Genomic DNA, 18183 nt, shown 5'->3' with positions numbered 1-18183 from the left:
TATTGCCAATATTTTCTTCTAATAGTTTCAGGGTTTCCAGTTTCACATTGAGGTCTTTGATCCATTTGGAGTTCACTTTTGTGCAAAGTGAAAGATAAGGATCTAGTTTCATTCTTCTATATGTGGAGACCCAGTGTTACCAGCACCATTTGTTGAGGATGTTCTTGGCACCTTTGTCAAATATCAAGTGGCTGAAATTGCACGTACTCGGGTTTGGGTCTTCAATGATGTTCCATTGATCTATGTGTCTATTTTTGTGCTAGTACCATGCTGTTTTTATGACTATAGCCCTGTAGTATACTTTGATATCTAGTATAGTAATCCCCCCAGTGTTGCTCTTTGTGCTCAGGGTTGCTTTGGCTATCCAGGGTCTTTTGTGCTTCAATATGAATTTAAGAATGTTCTTTTTCTAATTCTGTGAAGTATGTCATGGGGATTTTGATTGAGATTGCATTAAATCTATATATTGCTTTTGGTAGGATGGTCATTTTCACAATATTAATTCTTCCAATCCATGAGTACGGGAGGTCCTTCCATCTCCTGGTGTCTTCCTCAATCTCTTTCTTTAATGATTTAAAATTTTCATTGTAGAGATCTTTGGTGTCTTTGGTCAGACTTATTCCAAGCTTTCATAGTTTGCATTGATAAGTCAGCTGTAATTCTGATGGACTTTCCTCTATATGTGACTTGTTGTTTTTCTTTTGCTGCTTTCAGTATTGTCTCTTTGTTCTGTACATTTAGTGTTTTTACTATGATGTGCCATGGGGAGTTTGGTTTCTGGTCCTGTCCATTTGGTGTTCTATATGCTTCTTGTATTTGTATGGGGATGTTTTTCCCTCATTTTGGGAAATTCTCTTCTACAACCCTGTTTAAGATCTGGTCAATACCATTTCACCTACCTCTATAGCTATGATACATAGATTTGGTCTTTTCATGGTGTTCCACATCTCTTGCATATTCCATTCTTGTGTTTGTTTTTTTTTTTAATTTTTCATACTCTTTGCTTGAGTGGTCCAATTCTTCAACTTTATCCTCCAGTGTTGATATTCTCTTTTCCATTTCATTCATCTAGCAGTGAGGCTTTCCTCTGTTGTTTCAAGTTGGCTTATTGAGTTTTTCACTTCCTTCTTCATTTCTGCCTGAGTTTTCTTCAATGTTTATCTCTTTTGTGAATTCCTTCAGAAGTTTATCCCTATCTTCTTTTAGTTGTTTCTGTGTTCTTTAAATTCATTGAATTCCTTCATCATGTTTATGATTGTTCTTGAAAGTACTGTGTCCTGGGTTATCTCTAGGGGACTCTTTTACAGGACTGGTGGAGCTTGGTGGGGACATAGTGTTTTGGCTTTCCATTTTATTATTCTTTCGTTGTGATTTTGGCATGTGAATTTCTTTTGTTGTTTGTGATTCTGATATGAAAATTAAGTTGAAGTTTGCTTCTGTTTGTATTATTGGTGTACCTTGATCCTTTTCTTATTGGTTAGGTAAAGCTGGTTGGTCCAGGTTTCAGGTTCTCTCAAGTTTTATTTTGGCAGGAACTGATGGCTTCAGATCAGCTACTCAGGAGCTCCCAAAGAATCCCAAGTCAGGTTCCAGTCAGCTACACTCAGGCTTCTTTCTAAGCTTTGAACCCCTACTAGTGGGAACTCAGAGCAAAATTTGGGAAATTCCTGGGGGGGGGGAGCGATTTTGGGACTCTCAGGTGGTCTGTTGAGGTCTCAGCCCCTACGCCAGAGGAAGGCCAAAAAGACACTCTCTGGTGGTCTGCTGAGATCTCAGCCGCTACACCGATGGAGGTCAGAACAGACCCTCTCAGGCTGCCTGCTAAGATCTCAGCCTTATCCTACCAAAGGGCAGAGGTCTGCCCAGAGGCCTTGGGAGGAGCCTCACATAATCCCAGTTAGGGGGCTAGGTACTGCGAGATTAGGGGAAGCTCATCACCACATGGAGGCAGGATCTAGGTACTCTCTGGGTTCTCAACCCCTGTGCCAGAGGGAGGCCAGAACACGCACTGTCTGGCCATCTGTTGAAATCACAGCCTCTACACCAGTGATCATTATGTCTTGAGGAAGAATTTTTTATTTAAAAATGAGACATAGGTGCATAATTATTGAAAGTAGACACAAAACGGCAAATCTTTAAAAAAGCAAATTTTAAAAATAACAATAATAATATAAAAGTTTTGAGGGACTATGACAGGAGAATGAACTCCAGGTATAATTACTGAACACCTAGAAGATCAGTTATATAAGTCTCATATTTTAAGTATTGGGTAATATTCAGTTAAAACTAAATGCTCCTAAATAAACCTTGGTCAGACATATATTTTATTCTTTAAGCCAATCCTTCTAATAGTTAGCAAGACTGGGTTAACAATTGCCTCGATTTAAGTAGAGGGTCCAATAAACTTTTAAGAGAAAATTTAAGATTATAAATATCATCTCTAAGTTTCATCTTTTATATATCTAAATATTTGCCTTGCATGTATTACAGAAATCAGCCATCATCTAATGATCTTGTTTCCCTTTCACATTTAAAAATATTTATAATTTGTAAGTAAGCATGAATTCCTCCTTTAAAGAGGGCTAACAGTCTGGCTGCCTGCATTAGAAAAGTCACATAATTTACTACCTGTAATTTTGGATTAGGTACCCATAATTCAAAACATACAAAACACAGAAACCAGTAACACCTGACAGAACTTAGAATAAAGATGATTATCAGAATTCTCATTCTTTTTAACCTCTCCATCCCATTTACCTGGAAAATGTGTTCAAACGCAACATGATGATACAAAAGAAGCAGAAAGCAAGGAGTTTCAAGGAGGGAAAGTATAATCTATTTTAGAGAAAAACGGGCTTGGAGAAAGAGGGCAGAAAAAGCTGGTCTTAGCCTCTGCAGCTGCCAGAGCCAGGTACACTACTTTTCTAAGTTAGTTTCTTCCACTTTTGTCCCAGGAAAGGGAGCTCCATGGAAGGCAGGAGAATTAGGAGGAGGTCCAGGAGGTTCTAAAAGATATGCTTTCTTTAGAGTACCCCTTTTTGCTCTTGATAATGCTGTGTATATATCTACTTATTTGGTTCCAAAGACATCAAATGCTTCAGTTGAACTGTTTCTAACAGTAGCTTAATTGGTCATTATTTTTTCCCCAAGATTCTAAATTAAGTGTCTCATAGTTGGGATACCAGGGAAAGTATTTTAAAATGCAATGGAGATCTTTTTTAAAGGTTAAAAATTCATTCAATTTTATGTCTTATAGGGTTTATATTGAGTTCAATATTATATAACTATATTAATTCAACTGTGAACCTAAAAATTTACAGCCAATTATGAAAGAGCTGCATCTTTGCTCTGGAAATTGTTATTGAATATGTTAATGCTGTAATGAAATGCTTCTTCTAATCATGTGGTTGTTAAATAATTAAAACTAAAAATAAAAAAATTTAAAAAACCAACCAACCAACCATGTGCAGTGGTATTAGCTACACCTTCTTAGCCTACTGATCTTCCCTTTTTGCTTAGCTTGCCTTAAAAAAAATAAAAATGTGTTCTAGGACTGGAGGGATGGCTCAGCAGTTAAGAGCTCTGGGTTGCTCCTGTAGAGGACCTGGTTTGGTTTCCAGCACCCACATGGCATCCATAATTCCAGTTTCAGGGGATCTGATATCATCTTCTGGCCTCTGTGGGCATTGCACAACACAGGTGTACTTATATACAAGCAAGCAAAGCACTCATACACATAAAATAAAAATAAATACATAAATTTTAAAGATGTGTTTTCTCAAGTTTTAAGAACACCAGAGAGGTTTTCAATGAGCTTTAAAAACTTAACTTTTTGAGTTGTGGCAGTCTAGCATCTTCCATCGAGGCTTCTGGCTCTTTTTCTGAAGAATATTTGCAATAGGCTCCACACAGTGTCTACATTTCTGCTGAAAGCAGGAATGATGAAGACACGGGGGCTGGGCACCCTGGGGATACCTGGGAGCTGTCACAGAGCCTCTTCAGATGGCTCTGCGGCTGACTGGCAGCTTGATGGCTCCCAGTCCATTTCCCAGAACAGTACCTGTTAGTGCAAGTCTGCAAGGATAAGAGCTTTCCTTCCTCGGATCAGATAGGGAGAATAAACAGGGTGGGATTTGGCTCCATTCCTCCCAGGCACTGGCACTGGGGCCTTTTCCATCGCCAGCAACACCCAACCCTTATCTTCCTGCCCTGACTGCTTTGGGCATCCAGCGGATTCCCACACAGGCTCCCAGGTGCTTGCTAAGTATTGGTATGTAGAGGGACTCACACCATGAGATGCAGATGAAGGGTAACTTCAGCACTGCGGCTGTGGGGAAGACGGCCCACTCCAGCTGTTCCCCTTGGCACAGATCTGAATGTGTATTTATGGGCAGGTGTGAAGGGAAGGGTTATTACCTTCATACGGGGTCCAGCATGGCAGTTCACTGAGGATATGTCTCTATCTGTTGATGAGGTTATAAAATACCTTCCTAGAGTCTGAATAGGGTGAACATGTCCCAGTTTGGAAGACTGAATCTTTTCTTTCTGCTTTGCCACTGGTCATTTAGTGAGAAGCAGGGGGAGGTTGCTACCAGACATGATTTTAAAGTGAAAGCTATAATTAACTCCTTGATTTTGATGGTGGGAAAAAACCCATTAAAAGATTCTTTCCTCAGATCAACTAGTGTGTAGTAGCTCAGTACACACCAAAAGAAAACTGTGGGTCCTGGGTAAAGACAAGGTTTGGATCCCAGTTTCCTCATGTACCATTGCTTGACCTTCGTACCCTTCACGGTCTTCACGATCTTCAGGTCAAGTGAGCGAAGCCAGAGTTCAATCCCCCCTGCTCTGCATCTATCGGGGTAGAGCCTAAACACCAAACACCCACATCAGTATAAACACTTTAGGGTTTGGTTTCTTGGTTGCATAGCTGACAACTCAGGGGATAGTGGTCTTAAGAATGGAAGGCTTCCTTAAAAAACAACAACAAACCCACGGATGTGACCTTTCTGAGGACTGCTTCAAATTGGCCTAAACTGAACCAATTTTGCTTTTAACAGAGCTTCTAATGCATCCAATTAAAGATCGACAGAAACAAGAACCAACAGAAAGTGCTCACATTGAAGAATGCTTGTACTCTACTTAGTGGCCACCTATGGCAGCCTAGTTTGCTGATAAATTCCCATATGCTGAAAAATCTGCCAAGCAGGTGACAAGCCAGTATAAGTCAAACACATTATTTATTCCAAGTTGTCAGTTTAAGGCTTGTCAGAAATTATTCTGTACATGAATGCTGGAATCAGAATTGAGCTTTCACAGCTAGCTGTAAGACCTGTTAACACACTTCTTATTTGCACGACTTGGTTTGAAAGATTCAGGGAGCTTCCACTATTCAGAATCCATGAGGAAAGTCTCAAAGTCCAGATTCAAGTCGGAAACAAGGGCATCCACAAAGTCATCAATGGAGGGACACTTCTGCAGCATGCCTGCAAACCAAGCAGAGAGGCTCATGTCACCAAGAGACAGCAGGGACAGCAGGGGACACTGGCTTTCTGATACAGAGTTTGCTCTCTAACCCAAACATGAAAACCCAGAGTCATAGACAGCAGGCTTTCTGAAGCTGTTCATGACTCTAAAGCAACACCTGGCTTACAGATTTAGGCCCAAATGTATTTCCCAAGAATTTTTGTTCCTGTAGCTATTACTATCCACTGGGAATTCTGAGACTGAATTTTTCAAGTTATCTTTCACCAGGATAATTTAGAATTTAAGTCTAATTACTTATTGAGTTTTAAGCACATTCTATACATCTCAAACCCAATGGTTTGTTAATTCTTTTACAAAAATCTTATATTCAATCCCTCCAGGTCTCTCAGAGCAATGCCAGCTTTGCAACTACTGTCTGAAAGCTCTGGGATGTGAATTTCTTCATCTGATATGCAAGGTTACAACAAAGATAAAGTAGGCAGTGGACCGCACGGTGTTTAACATATATTAAGAAGTCAATAAAAAGTGGATTTATTGCCATTCTTTACTTCAAAGAAGCCAAGACTCAAGCAATCAGCCTTGTTGCTTAACCCAGGTTCCTGGCAGGTAGGTAATGCTCTGGGGAGAACATGCTTTCACGTATATGCTAGCATTAGCTTCAGGGGATGGATATACAAAACCTCCTCAGAACCAAAGCTTCAAGACACCTCCAGAATCTGTCCTCTATGCAGCCCAGTGGACAGGCATCAAACACATGCTGTGTGTGAAGGGCCTGGTGAGGACACACGCACAGGAGGAGCCAGCCACAGCACAGTCTCCAGGCGTGAAGGATAGGATCCCCAGAGCCACCAGTGCAAAGCCGGTGTCCACATGGAGAAAAACAAACTGTGACACTCCCATACCATCTATCAGAACTAATATGTCATGGTTACACCCTAACTGCAGATCAGAATTAGGAAGTCAAAGAAGTGTCATAGAATGCTTCCGTGGCATGCAAAGCTTTTTTAGGAGAAAGAAAGCCAAGAAAAGTTTATATATTAGATTTCATTCAAATTAGAAACGTCTATTATTTAAGACAATTACTATCTTGGTGCAGTAGCTCACATCTATAATTCCAGCACTCATGAGACAGGTGCAGGAGGATTGCGCAAGTTCAAGGCTGGCCTGGGATATAGACTGTCTCAAAAAAACAAAACAAAAATAACAAAAAAAGCTGGGGGTGGTGGCACAGGCTTTTAATCCCAGCACTCAGGAAGCAGAGGAAGATGCAGAGGCAGATGGATCATTGTGAGATCGAGGCCAGCCTGCTCTACATGGTGAGTTACAGGCCTGCTGGGGCTACAGGTAGATCCTTTCTCAAAAAGACCAACAAAACAAAACAAAACAACCCCTCCTAACAACAACAGCAGCAGCAGCAACACCAACAACAAACCCCAAAAGAAACTACTAAGAACATAAGCAGGTAAATAAGGGGAAGCGATTCAAAAACACATATGGAATCTCAGCCAGTTCCAAAACACACAAAAAACTCCAAACTATCAGAGATTGTAAAACATTCTCAGAGGACAGGAGTGCGGTCTTCATGATGTCAGACTTTTACAAAAGATTTTAATAAACACAAGTACTGGGCACCAAGAAGATTCTCAGTATCACTGGCTACTAGAAAATGAAAGCTGAAAAGCACAGGGAGGTGCCATGCACAGCCACCAGAGTAGCTAAAACTCAAAGGACTAGGCACCACCAAATGCTGACAATCCTGTCTGTCATACACTTGTAGTGAAAGAGTAAAATAAGGTAGCTACTTTGGTGAAGCAGAAAAGCAGTTTATTAACAAAGATAAACATATGCCTAATAATGCTATCCCTACACATATACCCAGAGAAAATGACATCATGCCAACAGAGAAAGGACCCCATGGGTTGGGGAGATGCCTCAGTGGGTAAAGCACTTGCTGTGCAAGTGTGGAGAACAGAGTTCAGATCCCACCAGAATAAAGCTGGTGGGCATGGTGGCCTTCCTGTGATCCCAGCAGTGACGTGGGCATGGGGCTCTCCGAGGCAGGCTGGCTAGCAAGACTGACTAGCTGAACCAGTGACAGCAGGATCAGAGAGACCCTGCCTCACTAAATAAAGTGGAGAGAGATTATGGAATACATCTAATGTCAACCTCTACATGCATGTACATATAGATACAAACATACATACACATATGCACACACACCACACACACATATGCTCAAAAGAAAGAAAGGACCCCTGTAACTTAACATGGGAAGCAATACACATGGGCACCAACAGGATATCGTAAATAAGCTGCTATGATCTGAGATTGGAATATCACTCAGCATCAAAAAGAAAGACTGCTCAGACCTATAGAAACTTTGATGGGTTTCAGTCATCCACACAGAGTGAAAGATGTCTCACACAAAAGATACACTGCTGAATTCTGTTTATATGAAGTCCAAAACAGGCCACACTCATCTCTGGTTAAGAACTCAGAATGGTATGGTTGCCTTAGGGGTGAACTACAGAAAAGGGCAGGAAGGAACATTCTAGATTGATAGTACTGTTTTATATCTAGGTAGGAATCTGAGTTACACAGGTGTATGCATGAGTTAAATCACTGAATAGAACACTGGAGATTTGTGCATTTAACTGTCTAAAATTTTTCTCCATAAAGAAGAAAATTTAGCTTCAAATATGTGCCTTTTAAAGAAAAGGACAGCGTAAGATACAAAGTGGGAACCTACAAGTGTCTGTTGTCTATGAAGTGGCCTGTAGCGGCAGTGTGAGGCTGGAGGAAGCCTCAGGACAATCTAGGGCTCTGAGCCAGAGTAGTAGGGAACATTGTGGGCCAATGTGAGGTGCAGAGGGCTGTCACATGGCAGCGTTCAGGCTGCAGTCAGCAGTGACCCGGGATGGTTGAGGTCTAAAGACAGGTATGCGCATAGCACCTTACATGGGGTGGGGAATAGGTTGGCATGGATCTCAACCTATGTGGAACCCATGAACTTGACTGGTATGACTGAGAGCAACAGAGACACAGTCCTTTCATTTTCACCTAGATTAAAATCTTCTATCCTCTTTCAAATTCAGGGTTTTTTGTTTGTTTTTGTTTGTCTGTTTGTTTGTTTTGTCTTTTTGAGACAGGGTCTCCCTGTAGCCCCCGCTGTCCTGGAACTCACTATGTAGACCAGGCTGGCCTTGAACTCACAGAGATCCACCTGCTTCTGCCTCCCAAGTGCTGGGATTAAAGGTGTGCGCCACCATGCCCGGCGTCAAATTCAGGTTTTTAAACAGCACCATCTTACAAAGTATCTGAGAAACATGGAAAGAGGCTCTCACTGCTATACCTTTGTGTGTAGCGATGAACTAATGTTCAAAGAACAATTTTCTTCTTTATAATAACCTAAATGGATGAAAGCAGAGGCTCTGGTTGTCCAGCTGCGCCGTTGGTGATGTGGATGCTGGGTCTATGATGCTCACTAAAATAACACGTTCTCACTACAGCCTCCAGATGCAGGCTGCTCTGTAAGTGGACATTGCCTGACTGTACAGCAGGGTACACACTTGCCCTAGGCGCCAGCCTGATGCCAAGCACATCTGTTGGAAAGTCTTTAAGCATGTCTTTCAATCAAGAACTTATTACACCATTTTCTTCCTCTTAAGATTTTAAATATTTCAATAATTACATGGTTGTTTACTTAAATGTCTAGAACTGTTGGAGGTGAAACTATTTAGAGTCACCCTATTCTGTCTGTATGACCATCCTGCTCTTGTGAAGCTGTTCACTGCAGCTCAGCAACCTGCCAACATACACATGACCTTGCTTTAAACTTCTCAGAACAGAGCAACGCAGTGCACATCCTGCAGCAGCCAACACCATTCCTGCACCTCAGAAAGGTGACTACAGCAACACGAGAGAAAGACGTGCAGCCATCCTTCCTCATGACATCTTGTGAGGGCTAAGTGGTTTGGTCATCACATTTGTACTGTGATTACTAAAGACGAACCAGGAAAAGCTGGGTACACTGCCAAGGCATCCTCATCAATGTTTTGCAAATGTCATCGTGAAGTGACTCTACCCAGAGAAGTAAGAGAAATTCAATGTTTCAGACAGCTTCACAAATAAAAAGTTGGCTCTTCTGTCTGTCTACCTATCATCTTTCTATCAATCAACTCAGAAAACCCCAAGAACACTTTGATTCGGAAAAAAAAAACCAAAACCAAAACCCAACAAAGATATTCCCTTTGTCTTCAAGGCTTAATTTTTGAAGGGTAGCAATTAGGCCTGCACTTTTTTAGGAGCCCTGGGGTTGGAGCTGTTGAGTAGAGTTGACAACACAATTCTCTATGGAAATCACAGAGGGGAAACTGATGTGAATAGACAAGGAACGTGTTTGTAACTAAAAAGAAAAAAAAAAGCCAGCGGCAGGAAAAGAAGGAGAAAACTGCTTACGGCCACACACTGTACACACCAGTTCATAAAAAGGAAAGTGGGATGTTGAGCTTCATGTACCTGTCCTACTTTGAGGGTCAGGCAGTATCGAATGAGCCGTTAAGGGATAATGATTTATTTTTCTCCTCATTTTACCTGAGAAGCAAATGGGCCAATAAAAGCCAGTACAAGCCAGAACACTTACGTCCTTACTGGTCTAGTCATAGTAACATGTTTCATAACCTTGAAGTACAGGGCAATTATTCTGGGCCTAACTAAATTATGGTATCAGATGGATTCCAAGCCTGACTATTGAAGCAGGAAGGTTTCCAAAATGCATCACATGAAGCTCTTGAAATGACCCTGACACAGGGTACGACTGAGCAGAGACAGAGATTGTCCATGGGAGACAGAACCAGCTAATGTAGAATGGGTTCACTGGGAGACTGCCACATGTAGCCCAACAAATGACAACAGCTGCTTAATGGAGTGCATACTGAGTGCCAGGCACTGGGTTAAAAGCACTACCTCCTAACTTCTCAGAGTCCCTGCCAGTAAGGGAATCTCACAAATAGAAGAGAGGTAAAGAGAGGCCACCCAACTCTTATGGTTTTGGTTGGTTTTCTTGAACCCCAGCAGTTGGATTCCAGAGCCAGGTTCTTCAGGCACTACCAAACATTCCTCATGTTCTGCAATCCTGTAGGACCATATACACTCTAAAAGGTTATGTTTAGATTATCAGCATCCTTGATGTGGTAAAACCTCAATGTGTGGAGAAATCCTAGACGGCTCACAGCTGCTGGCTGCTACCTGCAACCCTACATATCAACATACCCACTCTTCCCTCACTGGTGTAGAGATACAATCAGAATGTCCACTGGGTCTAGGCAACCCCACTGCTGCTCAGAACTGTGACCTCAGCGGAGATAGAGATAGAAAAAACTGGTTTGTGCTGGCAGAGGAGCAGGCTGGTAAAGGTCACAATGGCTCTGCCCAAGCCAGTGTGTGACTGGGACACTCTAGAGACTAGGAAGGTCACTCCTAGTGGACATTCCCATCAGGGCGCAATGTTGGCGATGCTCAGTTGTGGCTGGGTTTGTTTTTGTGTGACACAGAGAAGAAACATACCTAGGTGTTCTGTGCTTCAGGATGTTTTCTGGGTGGCCTCCAAGTACCTGTAGTAAGCCCTTGCTGACAGAAGCCCTTATGTGCTTAGGAGCCCCTACCTATGCATATTTTTATGCCTCACCAAGAAAAGCCTCCATTTGCTCCAGGATGAGATAGATAATTCATGTCCAAGCAAATACATGCCCAGGGACTGTGTACTATACAAAAGACATGATTCCAGCCAAACCTTCCTTTAAACACTGACACACTCATGCCTGCATTCTCTGGGCCCTTGAATGCCCTTTTGGATACATAGCTAAAGATACTATTTGCAAATGTGACTGAGAGCAGCAGCTTGGCAGTTGAATGGTATGCTTCTGAACCAGCCCTGTAGAGATAGAATCTTGTTCTGGCTCCTTTACTAAGTGCCTGGGGTGAAATGGTTTGTGCATCAGTTAGAGAACCCAGGGGATTACCAGGGCAATTAAAAAACATTAGAATTAGTTTAAGTCTTGAAAGAGAAGTGAAAGACTTGCATCTCCCCTTTGAATCTAGCTCACAGTATGCTTAAGACCAATCAAAGATTCCCAATAAAATAATGTGTAGTTGAGTCTGATCAAAGTTTAGTGAAAGACAAAGGAAGATCAATGAAGGAACCATAAACAGAACCTTTGTCAGGGGTTTTCCATTCACTTATTTGTTCATTTTCTCCTTTATACCCCCCAATACCTAATGTGAGTTAAAGACTAACAAAGAAATCAACTATTATCTATTAGGAAGATGTTACATATAAAATAATAAGACACAGAAATAGTGAGTTAAAAGTTGAGATAGCCGGGCGTGGTGGTACATGCCTTTAATCCCAGCACTCGATAGACAGAGGCAGGTGATTTCTGTGAGATCAAGGCCAGCCTGGTTTCCACAGCAAGTTTCCAGTCAGCTGTGGCTACAGGGAGACACTGTCTCAAAATGAACAAAAAAAAAAGTTGAGACAAATCTCACTGGTGTCACCTGGGAACCTATTAGAAATGAATTTGTTTTTGTGGTGCTAGGTGGGTGAGTTGAATCCAGGGCCATTGCTTGCTAGGCCAGAGATCTACCATTGAACTACATGCCTAGCCCAAGAAACAACATTCATTCATTCATTCTTTTTCTTTATATTTTATGTGTTTTGCCTGCATGTATGTAAATGCACCCATGTCGTGTAATGCCTGAGGCCAGAAGAGGGCATCAGATCTCTTGGAACTGGAGTTACGGAAGATTGTCAGCTGCCATGTGGATGCTGGGAACCAAACCTGGGTCTCTGCAACAGTCAGTACTCTTAACCACTGAGCCATTAAGAAACATAAATTCTTGATCCTGGCCGGAGACAGTCTGCTTCAAACCTGGGCTGTTCCAAGACCTGCAGCTTGCTCCACTGTGAGAATAAGTGCTCCTAGGGATCAGAGGAAAGATGCTAAACTTGAAGAGGAATGTAGCTGTTTTCAACAGGCAGCTAAGCCCTGAAGGTTTAGAAGAAAGATGACTGTGATTTGTCTGTTTAAACAACAACACATTTTCCCATGTATAAAAGGAAACGTAATCACATCAGGAGAAACTAGAATTTTTTGGGGACATCAAATGCCAAATCCTGAAAGCAAGACAAATTGCTGGAAACTCACCAAGTGGATTTCCATAAAAATGGTCCCAAATCTGAGTATTGTTGGGAGAAGGGCAGGCACAAAGGGCCTCAGGGAGAGCCACAGATGGGTGCTGTGGGTGCTGTGGCTCAGGGAGACAGTGCAGTATTTTTACTTAATAAAATGAAGCAGCAGGATAAACTGTAAGAAGTGACCTGGAGAGAACTTGGTGCTGGTCAGTTACTAACTCACTTATGAAGAAAGCTAGAGACATGTCTCCTGTGGTTCTTTCCTGTGTCCATCTGCTTGCTGTGTGTGTGAGAACCATACCATATTCAAACCTCAGTCCAGCAGGAACCAAAAGGAACCAGGTGGAGACACGTCTCGTGGAAAAGCTTAGTTGGTGAGTCTGGGCACTGGGGGTCTGTGGGTGTCATGGTTCTTCATGACTCAGTAGAAGTGGATGGCTGCTGCACAGGTCTGATACCTCTAGACTTGGGGCTCTCTCTCTGCATAAATGCCAAGCTCCATGCAACCTGCACTGCGCCCCCTAACCGCCCGCCCCTATGGGCTTCTAGAAGAGCCTGAACTGAGAAAGGGTCTGAGGATGCCTAAAACTCACTTATCCTCGGTAGTTCTGGGCCATCTTTGAAGACACCCCAGGTCCTCTGCTGTTCTCCCTCTAATCCTGTGGCCTCTTTGGTATGGCTTCCCAAATGCCCCCTTTACTTTAGTAAGCCAGAGATGCTTCTTTCAAAACGATCTCCAGCTGATAAAATGGTCAGCTCACAATCTATTTACAAGAGCTGCAGGGAGACAAGGACAGTTTCAGGACCAACAGTGCAGATCCAGGGTTTCTATGTGGAGAGGGCTAGTTTTCACTCAAATGGTGCTGGGGTCTGCCGAGTCATGAAGGTCTAGGTTACAGGTGAACAAGTTCTGAGGGCTGACTGATCTTCCCTAGGTTCCCAGGGATGCAAGGGAAATCCCTGGCCAAGGCAGGGATAAGGGTGTCCAGGAAGTAATAGGTGGGCAGGCCTAGCCTAGGAAGATGTGGGGCTAGGCTGTCCCCACACATTGTGGTTCCTCTTATAATTGGTTCTTTGCTTATGGCTCAGAAGGACATTTCTTGTGAGTTTTGTGGGTTCACTGATGGTTTGTGGGAGAGATGTGCATTCCCAGAAGACCAAAGGCCATAGAACTCTTTGTTGGAAGGACAGGCAGATGAAAGCTGGATACTATCAGGGCAGTTTTAAGGCCAAATAGCTCACCAGGGTTTAAAAATCTCAGCAACATCTGGTGAAGCTCTTCCCCTTCAGTCACACAGCACCTGGCTCAAGTTTTATATTTGAGCTGTCACTTATTTAAGGACAGTCTGGGGAACTGAGAGGAGACTCGGGCTCCAAAAGGGGATGTCCTGGGGATGTCCTCACAGGTCAGTAGGACAGTTATGAAAATCAACAAAGGAATTACAATGTAACAGACTTGGGGGTGCTGTGCAGGCCTGAACTGGGGGCTGAATGGGATATTATCTGACATACCACATGGCATTCACTACTTAAAATGTCAGTCTGAGTACATAGGAGTTTTACTTTTAAGGATATGAAAGAAGAACAAAGAGAGAAAACACATTCTTCCCTTTCTAGGTACATCTTCAGGTGGCCTTTAAAGAAAGCAGTGTATTCTGGTGGTAGAGCAAGCATTTGCTAAGTGACTACTGTGGATTGACAACTGGAGAAGGGCCTTTTGACCAGTGACCTATCTTCCCTAAGCCTCCTTCCTGCCAGAAACAACCCAAGAAAAAGATAAATGCTAGCTGTTTAACACAGTGCTTCAAGTTTATGAAAATGTGTAAGATCACTTACTTTGCTAGACTGTGATATGGATTAAATAAGATTGTATGTTTAATGCAGAAAAATGCTTAGTAATGAAACATTCAATACCAGCCTTAAGGGTATGAAAATCTACTTCCCAGTTGAGGAGTTGAAGGATGAGGCTGCTTTATTATTTTTGCACAAGCTGAACTCCAGGGCACTGCTCTATGATTAAGTATTTAAGTTATTATAAAACTTACAATCACAAGCTAATTATCCGGCTCATGAATCATTGCTTATTTTACTTTTTTCTGACTTTTGTCATCTGGTTTCTTAAAAAAAATCAGATAGCTAACTGCTCATCTAATATAGTAAACAAACGAAAGATGCTACTAAAATCACCCCGATTTCCTACCTGCTATAATAAAAGGTTTCTTAAGAACACAATCCTGGGGTAATGGGAATGCTCTGGAAAAAGGCAGTGGTGATGATCACACAACTTTGTAAGTGTAAACACTGTGAATGCTTTTTAACAGTATGCTGAAATGGTAGATTTGGGGTTGTGGAGATGGCTCAGTTGGTAAAGTGCTTGCTATGCAAACATGAGAACCTGAGTTTGGATCCTCAACACCCACATAAAAGCTGACAGCAAAGACAGATGAATCCCCTAGAGCTCACTAACTGAACCAGTGAGCTTCAGGTTCAGTGAGAGACCCTGTCTCAAGAAGTAAGATGGAAAGAGATTGAAGAAGACACCCAATGTTGACCTCCGGCCTCCACATGTACTGAGCACCTATATGTACATGTGTGCATGCACACACACCCTCATGAACACATACATACAACACACCATAGACAGACAGACACACGGTAAATTTGATGTTGCAAAAAATAAATAAATAAAAGAAGAAGAATAAACCAAAGTACTATGACAGAGCACTCATGTTCATCCAATGTAGTGGCCCAGGTAGCAAGGCTAGCCCTGTGTTGCAATAATTTGCATCTACAGAAAAGAAGATTACCTTTTAGGTTCAAGAATTCATGAGAAGGAGGTCTGGATATCCGTCCTCAATACTATGACCAATTTTAAAAATCGTCTGTAATAGTTAATGGCTATTTTAAAAAATATATTTTATTTATTATTTTTATTTCATGTATATGAGTATATTGCCTGCATGTGTGTAAGTGCACCCATGCTGTGTAACACCTGCAGAGGCTAGAAGAGGGTGCTAGATCTCCTGGAACTGGAGTTACAGACAGTTGGTAGCTGCAATGTGGGTGCTGGGAATCGAAACAGGGTCCTCTGCAAGAACAGCCAATGTTCTTGACCACTGAGCCAGTCCCTGGCTATTTTTTTTTTTTAATGCCAACATAATTAAACATGCCAATCTCAGTTCAGCCTGCTTGAGAACTGCAGCTATGAAGGCCGGCCCAATGGTCTGAAAAATGTTCAGTGACTTTTATGAGATCAGAATTCTCATTCCATGTGTCTCTCTCCCAAGCCTGGGGCAACTGCATGGCTCACCTTCCCACTTTGAAGTTCTTCCCTGCTACAAGGCGGTGGCTCCCCACACCTTTGACTGAGGTGGAGTCCCACTATCTACCATCAGCTCCGGGGGAAATGAGACCATCACCAGCAAGGAAGAGTTCTGTTTTACTTTTAACTGAAGAACTGTATTGCTCCCTGGGCTGCATTAGCATCTGTCGCTCCTCAGACAAGAGGCTGCATTGCTGTAGAGTTAGGGGCTGGGTTCAAGTGAAGCCTCTGAACATCTGCTCGAGAGAAGTTGAGCCAGCAAGTACAGCCCCATACACGTGCTCTGTTTGCACACTAGTTTGGTCTCATTTCATCATCAGATTTAACAATTCTACTTACAATTACATTTCTGGTTATAAAACATTTTGCCTTTTGAAGCTCAATGTCTTGCTGAGACCAACATGCCCACACATTCAATATGTACACACCCTCCTGAAAAATCAGCACACTTAACAAAAGAGAGGCCTTAGCCTTGAGAACACAGGTGCTCTCTTCCATTTTTTTTCTTCCAAAAAAGCTCTCAGCTATTTCTGAAGCTATGCTGGGTAAATATCTGAATAAACTAAGATTAGGGATTCTATTTCCTTGCCTATTATACTGGGCTGCCATTTACCTTTATTACTGAAACTATGTCATAATCCTGGACTACCAAATTCTAGCCCTGATGCCGTGACATGCTTCTAATTCCTGTTAAACGCTGTGCAAATAAAAAAGGCTCCTGCCAGGAGGCATACTTCAAGAACTAAATCTTGCTCTGCATGCATTCTGCGTTCATACGCCAGACTGGATTTTGCTATGAGATCATTTCACTGTAGGTACGGTGAGAGAGACACAGCATTTCTAGTTCATATACCACCTTGCAGACTTATCTCTATGGTCTTACTCAGAGAATTCAGTGCCATCTTCTTTAGCACCAGTGTATTTCTGACAAGGCCGACATTTACAACAGAGCAAAGGGAAATACATGGACCGATGCATGCACCTACTTCCAAGGCAAACGCTGTCTGCTATAACCTGCAACAGAAGTTTAAGAAATTACCAGCCCACACAAGATGAGTCAGCACCCAAGTCTACATTCAAGTTCTGTCCTTATTATTGGAAGACCTCAGGCAAGTGCCCTTGGACTGTTCAAAGAATTAAACAATACAGGCAATGCATGCAGCACCTGGCACATCAGAGACACTGAACACAAGCTTTGGCTTAGCTGCAGCTATGCATACCAGTCCCATTAGCCATGTTTTTGCTACTTCTGTGATTCTCTTCCAATCATTAAACTCCAAAAATACAAAGTCGTAGAAATCAGATGTTAATATTCACTAGAAAGCATTCTGAAAAAAATCAGTACATTAGGCTATTTATCATTTTAATAATCTCATCCTAATGTGAAATGTGTGTGAGTGAAAAGGAAGATACTTAGGTATGTTAATTCTATAATCCAACTTCATTATTACCAATGTTATAGAATAGTTAAAAGGGAAAAGGTTCTTTTACACATTTGAGAGATTCAGACACTGTTCTGTGCTCTGTGGCGATATTTAACTGGAGGGGCCAACAGATGTTTTTTTTCTTATTTTAAATTATGTACATATGTGTGGGTCTTTCCACATATGTGAGTCCTGGTGCCCATGGAAGTCAGAGGTATCAGATCTCCTGGCCCTGGAGTTATAGGTGGTTGTAAGCCACCTGACATGGGAGCTGGGAATCAAACTCAGGTCCTCTGCCACTGAGCCAACTCTCCAACACTCATTTCAATTCTTTTTTTTTTTGGCTTTTTGAAGCAGGGTCTCTCTGTAGCCCCAGCTGTCCTAGAACTCACTATGTAGACACCAGGCTGGCCTTTAACTCACAGAGATCCACTTGCCTTTGCCTCCCAAATGCTGGGACTACAGGCATGTGCCAGCACACCCAGCACATTTCAATTCTTTTAAAAATATTTTATTATTTTTATTTTATGTGTATGAGTGTATTGCCTACATGTCTGTTAAGTGCACCTATGTTGTGCAATGCCCAAGGAGGTCAGAAGAGGGCATTGGATCCCCTGGAACTGGAATTACAGATGGTTGTTAGCTGCACTGTGGGTGCTGGGAATTGAACCCAGGTCCTCTGCAAGAGTAGCCACTGCTCATAACCGCTGAGCCATCTCTCCAGTCCCCCAGCATATAGCCTTAACTTTGTGTTAAGA

The 18183-nt window shown here is 42.3% G+C and overlaps 1 protein-coding gene across 3 annotated transcripts in view; it reads right to left on the bottom strand.

Annotated features, from left to right (window-relative positions):
• Positions 1-5221: 5221 nt before the first annotated feature.
• The window catches only part of Mipep (mitochondrial intermediate peptidase), a 176035-nt gene continuing 163073 nt past the window's right edge, over positions 5222-18183 (bottom strand). For all 3 annotated transcript variants that reach the window (XM_008824997.3, XM_029559583.1, XM_029559584.1), the window contains one exon: positions 5222-5486. In XM_008824997.3, coding sequence (XP_008823219.1) covers positions 5389-5486 — 98 coding nt within the window. In that variant the 3' untranslated portion in view covers positions 5222-5388. The remainder of the gene's footprint in view (positions 5487-18183) is intronic.

The sequence above is a fragment of the Nannospalax galili genome, unplaced genomic scaffold (genome assembly GCF_000622305.1).
Source record: "Nannospalax galili isolate Female #2095 unplaced genomic scaffold, S.galili_v1.0 scaffold488, whole genome shotgun sequence".
NCBI lineage: Eukaryota > Metazoa > Chordata > Mammalia > Rodentia > Spalacidae > Nannospalax > Nannospalax galili.
Note: the sequence above shows the minus strand (reverse complement) of the source record. Positions and strands in the feature narration are given on the sequence as shown.